Here is a 19,916-nt window from a genome sequence, read left to right as displayed (position 1 = left end):
ATGTACTAGAATCTGAATTCTATTTGCACTTAGTAAGATTGGACATATTCAGTGTGGATTGACTGTAGACTACCTTTGTACACACATGCACACACATATATGTAAGATATAGAAGAGTTCATGAAAAATAGTGACTATCGTGTTTATGTGATGTGTTTGTGTGTGTGTGTGTGTGTGTGTGTGTGTGTGTGTGTGTGTGTGTGTGTGTTTATACTAATTACTGCATTGGAGACTCACAGATCTTGTCTCATCAATTTCTCATTCTCAGCCTGTGCAACACTTCTCCCTCTCTGCACTGAATGTCATGTTAAACACATGATAGTCATTGTTTATTTTTAATGAACTCTTCTATGTCTTATTGATCTCCAAGCCTACTATTTCTCATATTCTAAAACTTACTTTCAAAGTTTTGAATATCTTGCCTCCTTGTTCTAATTTGGATGCACCTCCTTAGTAAAGGCTTCAAGAGATATGTCAATTTTCCTTTAAGTTCTTTTGCCTGCACTTACCTTACAGTATTTCTCTGTGCTATTGGCCTGTCTTATGTCTCTTCCTCACTAATCTTCATCTGAGGTTATGTGTTCTATCTATGTATTTAATATTTGCTATGGCATCAATACCTTGGCTCAATGATTTCTCTTTCATATATAAATGGAGATTACTTTCAATAGGAATAGACTGAATATGTGGGGAACTATTGGTCATCTCTCTGACATCATACTGTCTCTCTATAATTTAAGAAAGCATCTGCATTTTTCCCCTACAGTTTTTTGTAGCACTTACAACTTCATTGTTTTATGACAAAGGTTAATATGAGTTATAAGTATTCTCCCAAATTGTACATAGGATACAATAGCTATTGAATAATTAAAACTTGGTTATTTTAAGCATGGTAAAATTATATATTAATTATATTTACATTACAAATTAGTATTATCATTGCAAAAAGTATTAGGTACTGTATTTCCACAGTGAGACTTTATAGTTAAATATTCTCTTGTAGGGCACACATATTCCTTAAGAAATATCAATATATCCATTCTTAATATTTAAACTGTGTTAAAAAGAATCAGAAGAAAATTAAATTGACTGTTGTCCTAAATTAATGAAACATTTTCTGTTTTCCAAGAAAATCCATTGTTCTTATACTGTGTCCTGATTGACTGGTGTATCACTGTTTCATATGTAATGTTTCAGGAAGAACCGTATGTTCTGTTTAAGAAGTCTGACAAACCACTCTATGGGAATGATCGATTTGAAGGCTACTGTATTGATCTCCTACGAGAGTTATCTACAATCCTTGGCTTTACATATGAGATTAGGCTTGTGGAGGATGGGAAATATGGAGCCCAGGATGATGTGAATGGACAATGGAATGGAATGGTTCGTGAACTAATCGATCATGTGAGTATCTTTTTAATATTCCTATCATTTTTGTTTGATTGTTATATATTTTCAGTCATTTTATTAAAAGCATAATTTCCCTTTTATATTTTTTTCAATTGCTATACCCCTTTTCTGTCTTCCCTCCACAAAAACCGCACCCTTCCTCCTCCCCTTTGCCTCTAAGAAAGTGCTCTTCTCCACGCCCACCCAATCCCATCTTAGTGTCCTCCTTCTCTGGGGCATCAGGCCTCCCCAGGACCAAGCACCTACCCTCCCACTGATGCCAGATAAGGCAGTCATCTACTACATATGTATCTGGAGCCATGGATCCCTCCTTGTATACTCTTTGGTTGGTGGTTTAGTCTCTGGAAGTTCTGGGTGGTCCGATTACTTGACATTGTTCTTACTATAAGGTTGCAATCCTCTTTAGCTCCTTCAGTTCTTTCCCTACTCTTCCACTGAGGTCCCCGGGCTCAGTGCAATGGTTGTCTGTGAGTATCTGCATTTGTATTAGAAATTCTCAGGGTACAGCCCTAACAATCTCCTGTCTGCAAGCATATCTTAGCATCAGCAATAGTGCCTGAGTTTGGTGTCTACAGGCGGAATGGATTCCAAAGTGGAGCAGTCTCTGTAGGGCCTTTCCTTCAGTCTCTGCTCCATTTTTTTTCTTCCTTTATTTCCTTTAGACAGGAAAAATTCTGGGTTAAAATTTTTGAGATGAATGGGTGGTCCCATCCCTCAACTGGAGGCCTTACCTATCTACTGGAGGTGGTCTCTACAGGTCCTATCTCCCCACTGTTGCGCATTTCAGTTAATGTTATCTTCATTGGGTCCTGGGAGTCTCTTTCATCCATGAGATATGGGACTTTCTAGTGGTTTTCCACCCTTCCTGTCCCCACCCCTCACTGCTGCATATTTCCATTCATTTTTCTGGCCCTCTAGAATTCTCTCCTGTCTCTTCCTATACCTGATCCTGCCCCTTTTTCTCTCTTCCCCTGCCTTTGCCTTCCATCATTACTTTATTCCCCCTCCTAAGTGGGATTGAAGCATCCACACTTTCTTTTCACTTTCATGAGTTCCCATTAGTCAATTGTAGTCAAATGGCTTAGGGTATGAGTCATTGGTGTTCTGTTCAGGAAATTTTCTCCTGTGCCCATGTGTTCAAGACTTTTTCCCACTTTTTGTTCTATTACATTCAGTGTATCAGATTTCATTTGGTAGTACTTCATCCACTTAGACCTGAGCTTTATACAAGGAGATAAAAAATGGATCGATTTGCATTCTTCTACATACAGACTGCCAGTCAGACCAGCACCATTTATCAAAGATGTTTTCTTCTTCCACTGTATGGTTTTTGGCTTCTTTGTCAAGGAACAAATGACCACGGTGTGTGCATTTATTTCTGGGACTTCAATTCTATTCCAATGATCTACCTGTCTATCTCTGTACCAACACCACATGGTTTTTAAATCACCATTTCTCAGTATTACATCCTAAAGTCAAATTTTTTTTCATCACAAGCAAATCAAATCTGCAAAGATTCTATATTCCTCTTTAAAAATGATCTGCACTGAATTATTTTGTATTAAGTGGTTTGATATTTTCAGATAGCTGGCCTTAATTTTTCCATTGTGATGCGATTTCCCAGCGGTGAATTTTTTCATTTCCTCTGTACTTACTTCATTATCAATAGAGGAAAAAAACAATGCAAATTCTAAATTTCTGATGTTCAGACATGATACTTTGAGATAAGATAATTGTATCTATGAAAAAAGGAACAATGTGTAAAAACAAACAAAAAATAAGTGCATTCATTTAATCATAAGGATAGCCTTTTTATTATCTGACTAAAGTCTTAAATAGTCACTATTAACTTGATTTCATTGACAAAATAGGCATTCTTTATGGCCAGAAAAGGACTATTTCAGAAGTTGAAAGTTTTCATTGAATTAGTTTTTTAAAGTAAGCTTTTATGTGTTTGAGTAGAGAACTGCATTTCAATTCATGACATTTGTTTTGTTTGAGAATTTCCTTGGTAATACACATAATATAGCCAATGATACATAATAGGTTTACTATTACTGAAGTAAGAATTATAGGGAATAATGAAAATAATTCTCTTTAAAAAAGTTATTTTGTTACTAAGCCTGGTAGTGCAGGTAGCTGACAACAATAACGCCAGCTACTTGTCTCTATGGGACAAGAGGATCACAAGTTCAAGACAAACAAAAGCAGCTTAGTGAGAACCTGTTTAAAGGAAGTTTGGGAAGAAGAAAAGTAGAAACTTCTTTGCCTACCATTTGAAACGTGTTATTTTTAATTACCAATATTGAAAATATTTTTAAAAACATGAAAAATATCTTTGTGACTGTTATTTCAGCGAAAGCTCTTACTGATGCCAATAGGATCTGTAGATATTTTGCTCATCATTATTTTTTATCAGATTTTACTTTATCTTTTTGCTCTTTAAAAGTCTTATTCAAGCATATAATGAATTTAGCCATATTCACTCCCTGTTCTCTTTTATTCTCTCCATTTTCTACTAAAATTCTTTCAACACACTGTCTACTCTTCATGCTTTCATTGTTTTTTTTTCTTTTCTTTTTAAATGTCCAATCCACTGATTAGAATGCTTTACTTAATCATGGATAGAAAAAAATCATGGATAGAAGTTATTTATTGGAGAATGGACAAGTTATATGTGGCTACATCAATGAAGAAAATGAAACTTCTTCCTCTGGCATTCAATTTCTGCTTATACACATTGCAGGACAGGTAGAACTTCATATTCTAGCCTCTACATAAGTGCCTTGTCACTTACTATGAAGATTTGCCTAGTTATCACTTTGTTCATATTAAATTATTGTCATATAAGAGTTTTCTCCCAGAGAGGTGGTAGGAAGAATATATTTGACATTGAATAGAAAATAAAGAACAGTACAAATTGTTTACTTATTTTCAAATTTTTCATATTTCTCTTATTTGTTTAGAATTTACTAAGTAAGATCTCAAATTGTGCAGTTTATCAGCTGTATATCAAAAGTTCTGCTTAAATAGGACATTTATATTTCAATTTTGCGTACTCTTTTAGAAACCAATAAAATATTAACTTGTTTTTTTGCCTTGAAGCCAAATGTAAAATATTGAATGTTCTGTTACTACTCATTTAAAATTTATTATTACAGTCAATTACTAATGGTAATTAGGGTGTCTAATTAGTGAATTACCTGGGACTGTTTGACTTTACAAAAATAAAATCCAATAAATAGTCATTTTCAGTTTAACAGTGAAAGGTAAAAGATGTGCCTGGTGTCCTTCCATTCACTGGTGTCTGACATGTGTCTGCCTGTTTCCCTGAATAGTCCACCAGCAGGTATATATTATCCAAGAAGAAATATATTAAATTCTCCATGAAAGATTTATAAAAGACTTGAATTGAGTTTACTTTTTGGCTGAGTTTATGAACTAAAATTTGCAACAACTCTTAAGCGCATCGAAAAGTGCTATTAAGAGTAGCTGGAGTATTTGTGAAATATTTAACTGAAGCAGAAGCCTATAATGCAGGGTCAGTTACAGTAAATCCACATATGTTTTACAGGAAGAAGGTTCATTTTCAAATAGGAATCAAGGTGCTTATTCACAATAATATGTGTAGCAATTACTCCAGTCATTTTAATAAGTACTCACTAGAAATTTGTGATAATTCATTTGACTAGAACATGGAAATTTTAACTCACAGACTCTTTAGTGTATGAGTTATCTCCATATATACTATCAATGCTTGTATTTGGGCTGTGTGGAATTAAGTCAATAAAAATATTGTTAGTCTTCTATAATTTCTTTTTTTATAGATTATTTTTTGTATATTTTTTTCAAGGAAATTAAAGAGCCAAAAATGGTGATCAGGAAATAATATGTTAGAACCATTGAAAATTGCAAACCAGATAATAGGCTAGAGACACAGCTGTGGATTAGTGGTGTTATTATTGACTAGAATTCATAAGGGCCTTAGACACACACCAATAGACACAACACAAAACACCCAAATACACACACACACATACACACACACACACATAAACCCACAAACCCACAAATCCACAAACCCACAGAAGAATAAGCGAGCATTATTACTTATATATTTCTCCAAAAGCATTTTTTACATTGAGGCCACTGGTATATATTCAAGGTTTTCATTTATTGTATTCTTGCTGTCATTTGCCTAATTTGTCGTCCTCTTTTTTGAAGCTGGACAACAGTCTACACTTACATGGTTTCAGCAGTAATTTCCTCATGTTTCTAAGTCCTCTTTTAGCCTTGCTTCTCAACATTTAGTGCTCATACTAAACTAAAGTAATCATAGTCAGCATAAGTCAAAACACGTACTTTCCTTCCTAATTTACTAATTCATGCTAGTAACCAACCAGCGCCATGAACCTCACTCACACTGCTTTTTGTTGCCTCACTCTGCACTCGATTAGCATTTTCATACCAAACTTTGACCAGCATGAATCTCCATCTCTGAGTTTCACAGTTATCTTAATCCATCTACTTTGCATTTATCATGATTGTCTCACAAATACCTGTAAAACAGCAATTCCGAAACATAATCTATCATTTATCTTCCCTGAACCTATTCTTTCTGAAGACTTGTGCCTGTGCATGTTATAACAATTTAATACATTTTCCAACCAAAACTTTAGTAGTCATTTTTAAATTATATCTCAATCCTTCATAGCTTATTCAACATGTTTCTTAAATAACTCAGAAAGCTGCTCAACCCTGTCAATGTTAATATTTCAGCATAATGATACTTTCATTCTAAATCTATCATCTGCATTATGTTCTGTGGAGTCTTGTTACAGAAAGAAATTTTATTACCATTGCTTAAAGGTTTTCAGGAATTTCCAATACTCTGAAGATATATGGCCACAATAATTTATTTACAAGCCTGAAAAATATCAAATTACAGTTTATTTCTAAGAATATACTTTGTTTTAAGTTATTCTCAAGCTACTCCCAAACTTTCTCATTGCCTTCTGTTTTAGCAGGCTCTTCTACAGGAACTGAGTCAATAAGGCTTCTCAACTACAGGTCTACAGAGGAAGGAAAATGAGGACATTGTCTTTATTCCCCTCCTTTCTTCTGGAGATGCTGCCTCACATTGAATGCCACAGTTCCTAATACCGATGCTTGCTACAAACAAGCCCCTCTCTGTTTCTGTTATCTGGACTGTTACCTTACAGTTCTTTCTTGGACTGCTACTCCTATAGCTTCAAACATATCTTCATTTTTTTTTTAATTTTCTCAATGGTTTGCAATCTTCCTGACTGGGCACCACTTACACACTTGATGGAAATGCATTTCAGTGTCTGTCCTGGAAGTTTCTAAATTCGGAAATTTGGAGCAGGGCCAGAGAAGTGTAGCAGCTAGGTCAGTGAGCAACAGGTATTCCCTGACGTGCTTAAATCACTGTTTCTCCCATGCTCCTATTCCTCACCATGTGTCCAGTCCCAGGGAAAGTAAATCCTTCTCAGTTTACTTGAGTCTACTCTCTGTGCCTCTTGAGATCTTAATTAACCTGCCTTTGTATTTCCATTCTTCTGATTTTTCCAGCTGTACCTGAGTAGATTGATGTTCCGTTAATGTCATCATGTAAGCCAGTTCTCCTTGGACACCATTGTCTCCATTCTTTATTCAATTCATGTGCTCTGAATTACATTCCTTAGCTTTGGAAAAGCTCTACAGCAGCATTGTCAGTAGTCTCCAGAAAGGCATCTATGTGATCTTTCCACAATTCTTTTTATACATAACACCTAGCACACATTGTTTTAGTTATAGCTTTAATATATTTTTTACTTAAAATTCTTTTACTTGAAAACATTTCAAGTAAAATATATTTTATTTGAAAATATGCTTTACTTGAAAAAATATATACATGATATGCACATAACTAATATTAAATCCTCAAATACATAAAGAAACTGTGGATTTTCAGTTAAAGCATTCCTAGAAATAACATTTTAAAATGTGTCAGGAATCTGGGTGTGGAGGCAAACATCTGTAGTCCTAGATAGAAAAGTTTATGACACGAAATTTTGCAACTTGGAGTCAAGTTATTTGGAAGTTAGGTTCTGAGCTTCAAAAGACATGTGAACATTAAAGTTTAATTTTTGTTTAAAAAAATCTTTACAGGACACCTTTCCATGTCCTTGAGAAAGAAGGTTCCTCATTTTTTCTTTAAATTAATTTTATTTACATTCCAACCGTTTCTCCACCTTCCAGTCCCCACCATCAGTTCCTTACACCATTCCCCATCCACCTTGCCTCCAAAAGGGTGTTCCCCGGACCCCAGATATTCTCCTCTAGGGCCTCAAGCCTCTCTAAAATGAGGTGTATCTTCTCCCACTGAGGCCAGACCAGGTATTCCTCTGCTATATATGTGCCGGGGGGCCTCAGAGCAGCCCTTGTATGCTGCCAGGATGGAGACTTGGTCTCTGGGATCTCCTAGGGATCTAGTTTTAGTTGATACTACTGGTCCTTCTGTATGATCATCCTCCCCTTCAGCTCCTTTAAATCCTTCCCTAATTCCTTCATAGGAGTCCCTGATTTCAGTTGAACAGTTGGGTAAAAGTATTTGCATCTGTCTCAGTCAACTGCTCATAGGGCCTCTCAGAGGAAAGCCTGCAAGGCTCCTATGTGTAAATATATCAAAGCATTGGTAATAATGTCAAGATTTGGTGACCTCCCTTAAGATGGGTCACAAGTTCGGCCATCACTGGACAGTCTTTCCTTCAGTCTCTTGTCCATTTTAGTCCCTGAAGTTCTATTAGACGGGAACAACTTTGAGTCAGAATTTTTGACTTTGGGTTGATAACCACATTCCTCCAGTTGGGACCCTGTCCATGTACTGGGAGTGGACTCTTCAGGGTCCTTCTCCCCACTGTTGGGCATTTTCTCTAAGGTCACTCCCACTGAGTCCTGAGAATCTGTTACCTCCAAGAACTCCAGGACTTTCTAGAGGGTGCCCCATTTTTTACCCTCAGCAGCTGTATATTTCCATTCAGTCTACTGGCCCTGTGGGCTTCTCCCATGCTCCCTCACCTCATTGTGTTTGCCTTTTCCACCTCCCCTTTTCCACTGAGATTCCTCCCTCCTGCCTTCCATGATTATTTGGTTTCCCCTTGTAAGTGGGATTGAAGCATCTTCATTGGGCCGACCTGCTTATTAAACTTCTTACAATCTGTGAGTTATAACCTTAGTATTCTATACTTTATGGCTAGTATCCACTTATGAGTGAGGGCATATCATGCATGTCCTTTGGGTTCTGGGTTACCTCATCCTGGATGATATCTTCTAGTTCTATCCATTTCCCTGCAAAATTCATGATGTCATCATTTTTACTAGCTAAATAGTATTCCATTGTGTTAATGAAACATTTTCTGTATTCATCCTTCAGTTGAGGGACATTGGGGTTGTTTCAACCTTCTGGCTATTAATTAATAACCTAAATAAGGCTGCCAAGAATATAGTAGAGTGCTTGTCCTTGTGGCTAGGACAGTTGTCCTATATGCACAGGAATGATATAGCTGGGCTTTCAGGTAGAACTATTTCAAACTTTCTGAGGAACTGCCAGATTGATACCCATAGTGATTTTATAACAGTTTCTAATCCCACCAGCAATCGAGGAGTGTCCTCTTTCTCCCCATCCAGCATGTGCCTTCCCTTAAGTTTTTGATCTTAGCCATTGTGATTAGTGTAAGGTGGAGTCTCAGGGTCATTGTAATTTGCATTTTCCTGATGACCAATGACTTTGAACATTTCTTTGAGTGATTCTTAGCCTAAGCAAGAGTCTTCTGTTAGGAATTCTCTCTATTTAGCCTTCTATCCCAAGTTTTAATTCAGTTATTTGGTGGTTTGGAAGGTTAACTTCTTGAGTTCTTTATACATTTTGGATAGTAGCCCTCTATCGGATATAGGTTAGTGAAAAAGTTTTCCCAATCTGTAGGTTGATGATTTGTCCTATTGGTAATGTCTTTTCCCTTTAAGAAGCTTTTCAGTTTCATGAGGTCCCATTTATCAATTGTTGATCATAGAGCCTGAGCCATTCCTATTCTGTTCAAGAACTATGCCAATGAGTTCAAGATCTTTCCCACTTTTTGTTCTATTACATTCAGTGTGTCAGATTTTATGTAGAAGCCCTTAAACCACTTGGACTTGAGCCTTGTGCAGGGTGATAAATATGGATCTATTTTCATCTTCTACATACAGACCACCAGTTAGATCAACACCATTTATTGAAGATGCTTGCTTTTATCTACTGTATGGTTTTGGCGTTTTTGTCAAAGATCAAGTGACCATGGGTGTGTGGATTTATTTTTGCATCTTCAATTCTATTCCATTAATCTACCATTAATCTATACCAAGAGCATTAAGTTTTTATCACTATTACTCTGTAGTGTAGCTTGAGGTCAGGGGGTGATATGATGATTTCCCCAGAAGTTCTTTTATTTTTGAGAATTGTTTTTACTATCCTGTTTTTGGTTTTTTTTATTCCAGTTAAAGTTGAGAATTGATCTTTCTATCTCTATGAAGATTTGAGTTGGAATTCTGATGGTGATTGCATTTAGTCTGTAAATTGTTTTTGATATGGTGACCATTTTTGCTGTTTAAGTCTACAGAACCATGAGCATGACAGATCTCGCTGTATTCTGAGATCTTCTTCAATTTTTTTTCCTTTAGAGACTTGAAGTTTGTGCCATGGAGATTTTTTCACTTGCAGGGTTAGAGTTACACCAAGGTACTTTGTATTAGTTGTAACTATTGTGAAGGGTGTTGTTTCATTACTTTCCTTCTCAGTCCTTTTTATCCTTTGTATAGAAAAAGACTACTGATTTGATTGAGTAAATTTTATATTCAGTCATTTTGCTAAAGTTGTTTATCAGGTATGAGTTTTCTGGTAGAATTTTTCAGCATTGTTCTAGCTAGAAGTTCAAGTAGTATATTGAATAAGTAGGGTGAAAGTGGGCAGCCTTGTCCCTGAGTTTAGTTGGATTGCTTCAAGTTTCTCTCCATTTAATTTGCTGTTGGTTGTTGGTTTACAGTATATTGCTTTTTTTATATTTAGGTATGTGCCTTGCATTTCTGATCTTTTCAAGACTTTTAACATGAATGGGTGTTGTATTTTTGTCATAGCCTTTTTCAGCATCTAATAAGATGATCAAATGATTTTGTTCTTTGCATTTGTTTATATAGTGGTTTACGTAGATTGATTTTACTATACTGAATCATCCCTGAATCCCTGGGATTAAGACTACTTGATCATTGTGAATGATCATTTTGATGTCTCTTGTATTCAGTTTGCAGTTATTTTATTGATAATTTTTGCATCTATTTTCATAAGTGAAATTGGCCTGAATTTCTATCTCTTTGTTGGTCTTTATGTGGATTTAGTATCAAAGTAATGTGGCATCGTAGAATGAAATAGATAGTGTTCGTTCTGTTTCTATTTTGTGGAATAGTTTGAGGAGTATTGGTATTAGCTCTTCTTTGAAGCTCTGGTAGAATTATGAACAAAGCCCTCTGGCCCTGGGCTTTTTGTTGTTGGGAGATTTTTTTTTAAATTTAGAGAATACTTTATTAGTTTTTGTATTCAAACCCACGTATATAAGACCTTACATATTTAATACAGTGTGTTACCCCTGTACAAATGGAAAAAACTTAAGTTCAACATTTCTAGACCAATATGGCTGTTAATTTCTGTACAGTGCCAACTCAACACAGTAAACAGGGATACTTTTTTCCAAAGTTGACAGCACAGGTAAAGTTTCAAAAAATTCAAATTATATATCTGTATATATATATTTATATTTATATAAAAAGACCAATAATAGCAGTGTGTTATGCATCAGCAGCAGCAACAGCTTTTCCAGGTTCTGCAGTCATCTGAACAAAACTGTAGAGACATCCAGCACACTCCATTAAAAAAAAAAAAAAGTAAAAAAACAAAACCCGAGAAAACAGCACAGTTGTTACTCTTGTGGTACCTGGCACCATTTTTTTTTTAAATTAGCTTCTCAATCATCATCTGGAAAGAAAACATTCTGAGCAACATCATTAAAAACAGCTCTGATAAAGCACAGTCACTACTACGTATCATAAAGCAGGTACAAGCTATTTTACATCCACAGAGGTATGATACAGTACTGTCCTACATCTATAATACTAGAGGATACAATTTAAAAGGCATTATTTGAGACTTGATTCTACTTTTCCAGCAGAGGGCCCAAAGGATGGTGTGACACAGCTTTGTAAAGAAACATACTCTAGACAGGATTTCCTTTCACTAGTGGCACAGTTCTAAGGATTCATTCTCTCCATGAATGTCAGCTAAAACCGTTATTAAAAAAATGAAATATCCCTAGAACAAAACCGTATAACCACCGGATTCACATAAAGATGACCTAGTGGAGACAAGCTGGACCTCACCTTACCAACAAGCTATCAAATCTGTTATGTTTAAACAGTGAGACCTCCAAGGAAGGAGATGCCAAGTAGTGCTTCAAAGCTTCGGACCACAATCAAACACAGCATCCTTTTCAACAGAAGCAGAAGCTCATATGAATATGTTCATGGATGCTGACATCAACATTTAATCATCTCCTCACTCATCCAGGAAGAGGGGGAGATCAGTTACTATACTGTACTTTATTGTGTTCAACCAAATCACCATGTTACAAAAATAGCAAGCTGCCATAATAAAAAATAAGGCTCCTCTATCCAGCACCAGATAGCATCATTTTACTTTCAAGCCTAGAAATTGCACACTTGTATATAAACCAATCGAAGATGAGGATTGAGAGTTCATCTTGGTGGATTTTTCCTTTGATGAATATGAAGTGTCCTTCCTTATCTTTTTTGATGACTTTTAATTGAAAATTGATTTTATTTGATATTAGAATGGCTACTCCAGCTTGCTTCTTCTGACCATTTGCTTGGAAAGTTGTTTTCCAGCCTTTCACTCTGAGGTAGTGTCTGTCTTTGTCTCTGAGGTGTGTTTCCTGTAGGCAGCAGAATGCAGGGTCCTCATTGCGTATCCAGTTTGTTAATCTGTGTCTTTTTATTGGGGAGTTGAGGCCATTGATGTTGAGAGATATTAACGAATAGTGATTATTGCTTCCTGTTATATTCATATTTGGATGTGAGGTTATGTTTGTGTGCTTTCATTCTCTTTGTTTTGTTGCCAAGACGATTAGTTTCTTGCTTCTTCTAGGGTATAGCTTGCCTCCTTATGTTGGGCTTTACCCTTTATTATCCTTTGTAGTGCTGGATTTGTAGAAAGATATTGTGTAAATTTGGTTTTGTCATGGAATATCTTGGTTTCTCCATCTATGTTAATTGAGAGTTTTGCAGGATACAGTAACCTGGGCTGGCATTTGTGTTCTCTTAGGGTCTGTATGACATCTGTCCAGGATCTTCTGGCCTTGATAGTTTCTGGCAAAAAGTCTGGTGTGATTCTGATAGGTCTGCCTTTATATGTTACTTGACCTTTTTCCCTTACTGCTTTTAATATTCTTTCTTTATTTTGTGCGTTTGGTGTTTTGACAATTATGTGATGGGAGGTGTTTCTTTTCTGGTCCAATCTATTTGGAGTTCTGTAGGCTTCTTGTATGCCTATGGGTATCTCTTTTTTTAGGTTAGGGAAGTTTTCTTCTATGATTTTGTTGAAGATATTTACTGGTCCTTTGAGCTGGGAGTCTTCACTCTCTTCTATACCTATTATCCTTAGGTTTGATCTTCTCATTGAGTCCTGGATTTCCTGTATGTTTTGGACCAGTAGCTTTTTCCGCTTTACATTATCTTTGACAGTTGAGTCAATGATTTCTATGGAATCTTCTGCTCCCGAGATTCTCTCTTCCATCTCTTGTATTCTGTTGGTGAAGCTTGTATCTACAGCTCCTTGTCTTTTCTTTTGATTTTCTATGTCCAGGGTTGTTTCCATGTGTTCTTTCTTGATTGCTTCTATTTCCATTTTTAATTCCTTCAATTGTTTGATTGTGTTTTCCTGGAATTCTTTCAGGGATTTTTGCGATTCCTCTTTGTAGGCTTCTACTTGTTCTCTAAGGGAGTTCTTTACATCTTTCTTGAAGTCCTCCAGCATCATGATCAAATATGATTTTGAAACTAGATCTTGCTTTTCTGGTGTGTTTGGATATTCCGTGTTTGCTTTGGTGGGAGAATTGGGCTCCGATGATGCCATGTAGTCTTGGTTTCTGTTGCTTGGGTTCCTGCGCTTGCCTCTCGCCATCAGATTATCTCTAGTGTTACTTTGTTCTGCTATTTCTGACCGTGGCTAGACTGTCCTATAAGCCTGTGTGTCAGGAGTGCTGTAGACCTGTTTTCCTGTTTTCTTTCAGCCAGTTATGGGGACAGAGTGTTCTGCTTTCGGGCGTGTAGTTTTTCCTCTCTACAGGTCTTCAGCTGTTCCTGTGGGCCTGTGTCTTGAGTTCACCAGGCAGGTTTCTTGCAGGGGAAAAGTTGGTCCTACCTGTGGTTCCAAGGCTCAAGTTTGCTCGTGGGGTACTGCCTAAGTCCTCTCCTCAGCGGCAGCAACCGGGAAGATCTGTGCCGCTCTTTCCGGGAGCCTCCGTGCACCAGGGTTCTAGATGACGTTTGGTGTTTTCCTCTGGCGTCTGGATGTGCACAGAGTGCAGTCTCTTCTGGTTTCCCAGGCGTGTCCGCCTCTCTGAAGGTTTAGCTCTCCCTCCCACGGGATTTGGGTGCAGAGAACTGTTTATCCGGTCTGTTTCCTTCAGGTTCCGGCGGTGTCTCAGGCGCAGGGATCCTGCCGCTCCTGGGCCCTCCCCTACGGGAACCCAGAGGCCTTATACAGTTGCCTCTTGGGTCAGGGATGTGGGCAGGGGTGGGCAGTGTTGGTGGTCTCCTCCGCTCTGCAGCCTCAGGAGTGCCCACCTTTCAGGCGGTGAGGTCTCTCTCCCACGGGGTTTGGGAGCAGAGAGCTGCTGCGGGCCGGGATCCGCGGATGTGAGACTTCCTGTTGGGAGATTTTTAATGACCATTTCTATCTCCTAAGAGATTATGGTATGGTTGTAACAGTTTACCTGATCTTTATTTAACTTTGGTATGTAGTGTCTTTCTAGAAAATTATCCATTTCCTATAGATTTTCCAGTTCTGTTAAGTATAGTCTTTTGTAGTAAGATCTGATGTTTATTTTTAGTTTCTTTGTTTTCTGTTGTTATGTCTCCCATTTAATTTTTGATTTGTTAATTCGGATACTGTCTCCATGCCCTTTATTTAGTTTTGGTAAGGGTTTATCTACCTTGTTTATTTTCTCTAAGAACCATCTCTTGGTTTTGTTGATTCTTCGTATTGTTCTCTTTGTTTCTGATTGATATCAGCCTGTAATTAGCTATTTCTGCTTCCTATTCCTCTTGTGTATGTTTAATTCTTCTTCTTCTTCTTCTTCTTCTTCTTCTTCTTCTTCTTCTTCTTCTTCTTCTTCTTCTTCTTCTTCTTCTTCTCCCTCCTCCTCCTCCTCCTCCTCCTCCTCCTCCTCCTCCTCCTCCTCCTCCTCCTCCTGCTCTTCTTTATTTTTTAGAGCTTTCAGGTGTGCTATTAAGATGTTAGAATCGGATCTCCCCAATTTCTTTTAGAAGGCACTTAATGTTATGAATTTTCCCTCTTAGCACTGCTTTCATTGTGTCCTATAAGTTTGAGTCTGTTGTGTCTTCATTTTCATTGAACTCTAATAAGTCTTTAATTTCTTTCTTTATTTCTTCCCTGATCAAGTTATCATTGAGTAGAGAGTTGTTCACTTTCCATGAGTATGTGGACTTTCTGTTGTTTTTGTTGTTATTGAAGACAAACCTTTGTCCTTGGTGATCTGATAGAATGTTTGTAAAGCCTATCTGTTAAGGCTTTTCTTTTAATGTTAGTTTTTGTTTGTAATTTTAGTGACCAGCCCTGAGTTTGATAATTTCAGGTTATTTACTTTTTTCTTTTTGTTCTAGAACTTTCAGGTTTGCTGTTAAATTATTAATATGAAACTCTCCAACTGTAGGCAATTAGTCCTATTAAATGTCATTTAGAGCTGCCTTCATTGATAATCATAGTTTAAGTACATTGTGTATTGATTTCTATTCAATTCTGGAAAGTAGTTACTTTCTTTATCAGTTTTGCATTAATTAATATGTTGTTTAGCTTCCATGAATTTGAAATATATGTAATTTGTCTGTTCTTATTAATACCAAACTTTAATCCATGCTAGTCATATAGATTTCAGGGAGTTGTTTTAATATTCTTGTATCTGTGGAGACTTGATTTGTGTCTAAATATGTAATGAATTTTGGAGAAAGTTCCCTGAGGTGTTCAGAAGAAGTTATATTCTCTTGTGTTTCGTTGAAATGTTGTATAAATATCTCTTCAGACTATTTGGTTATGTCTCTACGTTTATTTAAATAGTTTTGTCTGGATGAGCTATTGATAAAAGTGGGATATCGAAGTCTTCCATTTTTTCTGTGTGAGGGCAAGTATGTGTTAAACTGTATTAGTGTTTCCTTTGTGACCTTAGTTGCCAATTTGTTTACTGAACAGATGTTAAGAGTAATACTGTTTTCTTGATGCAGTTATCCATTGATGATTATGATTAGTGTCTTTTCCTATCTTGTTTGATTATTTTTTATTTAAAATCTATTTTGTTAGATATTAATATGTATGCACCAGCTCTCTTATTAGGTCAGTTACTTGAAATATCTTATTCCATCCTTATACTCTGAGGTAATATATATACTTGATGGTAAGCTGTTTTCATAGGATTTATCAGAAGGATAGATCCTGTTTTCATATCCATTCTAATAGGTCATGTCTCTTTAATAGACATTGATGTTGACAGAAATTAGTGAGCAATATTTTTGATACCTGTTATGTTTTTGTTGTTGTTGTTGTTGTTGTTGTTTTGAGCTACATGGTCCCTCTCTGTTTCCTCTGTGGGTGTTTCTCTCTCTCTCTCTCTCTCTCTCTCTCTCTCTCTCTCTCTCTCTCTCTCTCTCTTCATGTGAATGTGTCTGTGTGTGTCTGTGTTTAAGTATAGGGGTGGTTGTTGTTGTTTCTGGCTTTAGATTCACTAAATTTCTTGGATTACTTAATTCCTTGTGTGTACTTGCATGAGTTAACCACTTTATGTTGGAATTTTCCTTCTAGTACCTGACATTAAGGCTTGATTTCTAGATAGATACTGCTTAAATTTGGTTTATCATGGTATATGTTCTTTTCTCCCTCTATTGTGACTGAATGGGTATAGTATCCTGCACTGGCATCTGGAGAACATGTGGTCAGGCTCTTCTGATTTTTAGACTCTCCATTGAGAAATCAGATTTAATTCTAACAAGTCTAATAAGCTGACTTTTTTAACACATGAATACAGTGCCACTATAATATTATTTGGACTTTTTTCCTTGCAGCTTTTAATATTCTTTCTTTGTTCTGTACATTTAGTGTTTTGATTATTGTATGCTGAGTGGACATTATTATTTTCTGGTCTATTTGATGTTCTGTAAGCGTCTTGTACTTTGATAGGAACATTCTTTAAATTATATTAAAATTATTCTATGATTATATTAAGAATATTTTCTGTGCCTTGGAATAAGGCTTCTTCTTCCTTTATTCTGATTATTTATATATTTCAATTTTTCATACCGTTCTAGATTTTCTGAAAGTTTCCACAAGCATTTTTAATTTCATATTTTCTTTGAACAAAATATTCATTTCTCAACTCTTTTCTTCAATGCTTGAAATTAATTGTTTTCACCTCATTTAGTCTTTTGAGAAGATGGCTTCTGAGGTTCTTCTTTGATGTCTGAAAGTTTGGTTTCCAGATTTTTCTCAGTTGGGGTTCCTTATTGATTCTTTCTACTGATAGAGTCAGTTTCTCAATTAAAATATCCTCTTTCAAAGAGACTCAAGTTTGTGTATATTAACAAAATCTGTTCACTATAGCTTATAAATATTATACATCCTGCAATATCTAATTAATATATAATAATAATTAAGCTAGAAAACATCTATCTAAATAAATAAAATTTGTCCTTATAGCTGAACTATTTAAGCATCTTTACCTTCATTTAGGGAAGCTGACTAATTTAACACATGAATACAGTGTATAAGACTTACTACAGGACATGGCATGTAAGATCATTCAAGGCAACTATTACAATTATCACAGTGTATTACACTAATAATGTTTATCTCACAATACTTTTTCTTTTCTATTAAATGCCATGCATCAATCTACAGCATTGTTATTAAATGAGATTATATTTAGAGCTAGTTCTCTTCTTTTATTTTTTTTTCCAGAGCTGGGGAACGAACCCAGGGCCTTGCCCTTGCAAGGCAAGTGCTCTACCACTGAGCTAAATCCCCAACCCTAGTTCTCTTCTTTTTAAAGTATCTTTTGGTTAATTCAAGCGCTATTCATATTTTAGAAGCAAGCCCTTGAATACCTATCCACATTTATTATAAAAAGAAAAAGAATGAAAAAGAAATTTTATTTCAGCATATAAACACCTATGAGAAAAATCAGAGGTCTGTTAAGACCTAATTCACGCGCATTTCATGTCTCCGTTTTGCTTTAAGAAGACCTACAATGTTCTGTTGACCCAGTGGTCTGAATGCTTCTCAGTGTGCAGCCATGGTATTGCAATTGGTGTTTAACACTCTCAAGCATTTTATGTCTCATAAATGAGACTTAAAACAGCTCACTGTACTTTGCTTTGCCTCCTGATTGCGCTTTTATTATACATTAGGAAGGCAGTAAAATGCTAGGTTTCTGGGAAACTTAAAAAGGCACTGGGTATTATTACAAAAATAGAAAAAACAAAACTAAATCAAAAACAAGTTTCTTTAAAGAACAGGTACAGTTGGCCCATATTGCCTTGAATTGTGATAGTATGCCTTTGGATTCCCCCCATCCCCCACTTCCTTAAGGGAGTGAGCAAACAAGAAAACCACCACTCACAACCAAAACAAAAATGGATTTGTGAAACGCTTATGATTATTATTAATTTCAGAAAATTAATTAAAATAATTAGACGTGTGAGTTTATCCTGAATTTCTTATTATCCTAAGTTGATGACTGTTGATGGGCATATTATATTTTTCTGAGTTATCCCTCCTCCTGAAAACATACAAAGTATTACATACACAGTTTAACTCTTTAAAGTTGGTCAGTCTAGTAATTTTTCAAGTTGATCATCAACATTCAATTATATCCCATATCCCATTTGCAGCCATAACTAGCTTTTACATTGGCTCTGTTCTATTGACTTGATCTCTATTACTATTCAGCCCATTGCAGAAGTGTGCTAGGACAGAGAACTGCTGAAGAGCTTCCAGCTGTCTCCTAGATAACTTGGAAGAGCTTCCTTATGGTATATACAAGGAGATTTTTGAGCATTAAGTATATATTGTCAGTGGCTATACATTCTGTGATGTTTGTTCCACAGACTATTTTGGCAGTTGACATTTGCTCAAGCAGCTGATGAGTGATTCTATTTCATTCTAACATGATACATAACTTGAATTTCTTACTAGTTGAATTTGGTTCGTATGTTGGTGACAAATCGAATCACAGTGGTTTAAAAGTTAATACTGTGATAACTTGTTCCTCTCTTTCCTAAATATGGTAGTTTTAGAAAGTAGGAAAAAGCATATGGCATTTAAAAGAAGTATGATAACTATTGCTGAAGGCATCATGTCCTTTAAACACTTTAAACATGGTACCAGAGGTACCATGAAAACTTGTAGAAAAGATAAGCAGTACACATTCCCATTCAATGTATAATGGCTATGAACCACAATATTACCTTCATGGCTATATAAACCTATGGGTGCAGTAGAGCATGTAAAACTTGACTGTAACCAACCACTCCCTAGTTGAGCTAGGGAAAAAAATCATGCCTATTACAAGAAACTTTGCCAAATATCTAGGGCTAGTGAAATCATACGTCTTGGAGGAAAACCTCTCACCATCACTTTACTAAACCAGCACAATCCCTAACTACATTATATATATACATATATATATATATATACATATATATATATATATATGTATATATGTTATACTCACACATGAGTGTTGGCCATACACATTACCAAAGAAATTCCTATGTCCATAAATTCTCACTAATATGACTGCGTAAATATGAAATAAAAAAGGACAACAACAAGCAAGCCAAAGTGGATGAAGGAAAGACTATGAGGCCTCAAATCTATACAAAAAAAAACTACAAGAAACTAAGAAATCTTCAGGGTAGGAAAGCAGCCCTGAAGAGATATGTACAAGTCACATTATATAGAATGAACAGGTAATAATTAGTTTATAATATATTACTAAATCATACATTTCATATATCATAAATTTTAAACATGAAAGAAGGAATATATGAGAGCATTAAAAGAAAAAATATAAAGGAAGAAATTAAAGGAAGAATATTTTCTTTTTTTTTTTTTG

At 35.9% G+C, this 19,916-nt stretch overlaps 1 protein-coding gene across 4 annotated transcripts in view; it reads left to right on the top strand.

The window, feature by feature from the left end:
- Grik2 (glutamate ionotropic receptor kainate type subunit 2) overlaps window positions 1-19,916 on the top strand; it is a 698,850-nt gene that overhangs the window by 475,849 nt on the left and 203,085 nt on the right. For all 4 annotated transcript variants that reach the window (XM_087598251.1, XM_087598252.1, NM_019309.2 and 1 more), the window contains 1 exon segment: window positions 1,198-1,404. In XM_087598251.1, the coding sequence (XP_087454377.1) occupies window positions 1,198-1,404 (207 nt within the window).

Source organism: Rattus norvegicus, chromosome 20 (genome assembly GCF_021556685.1).
Source record: "Rattus norvegicus strain SHRSP/BbbUtx chromosome 20, alternate assembly SHRSP_T2T, whole genome shotgun sequence".
Classification (NCBI taxonomy): Eukaryota; Metazoa; Chordata; class Mammalia; order Rodentia; family Muridae; genus Rattus; species Rattus norvegicus.
Note: the sequence above shows the minus strand (reverse complement) of the source record. Positions and strands in the feature narration are given on the sequence as shown.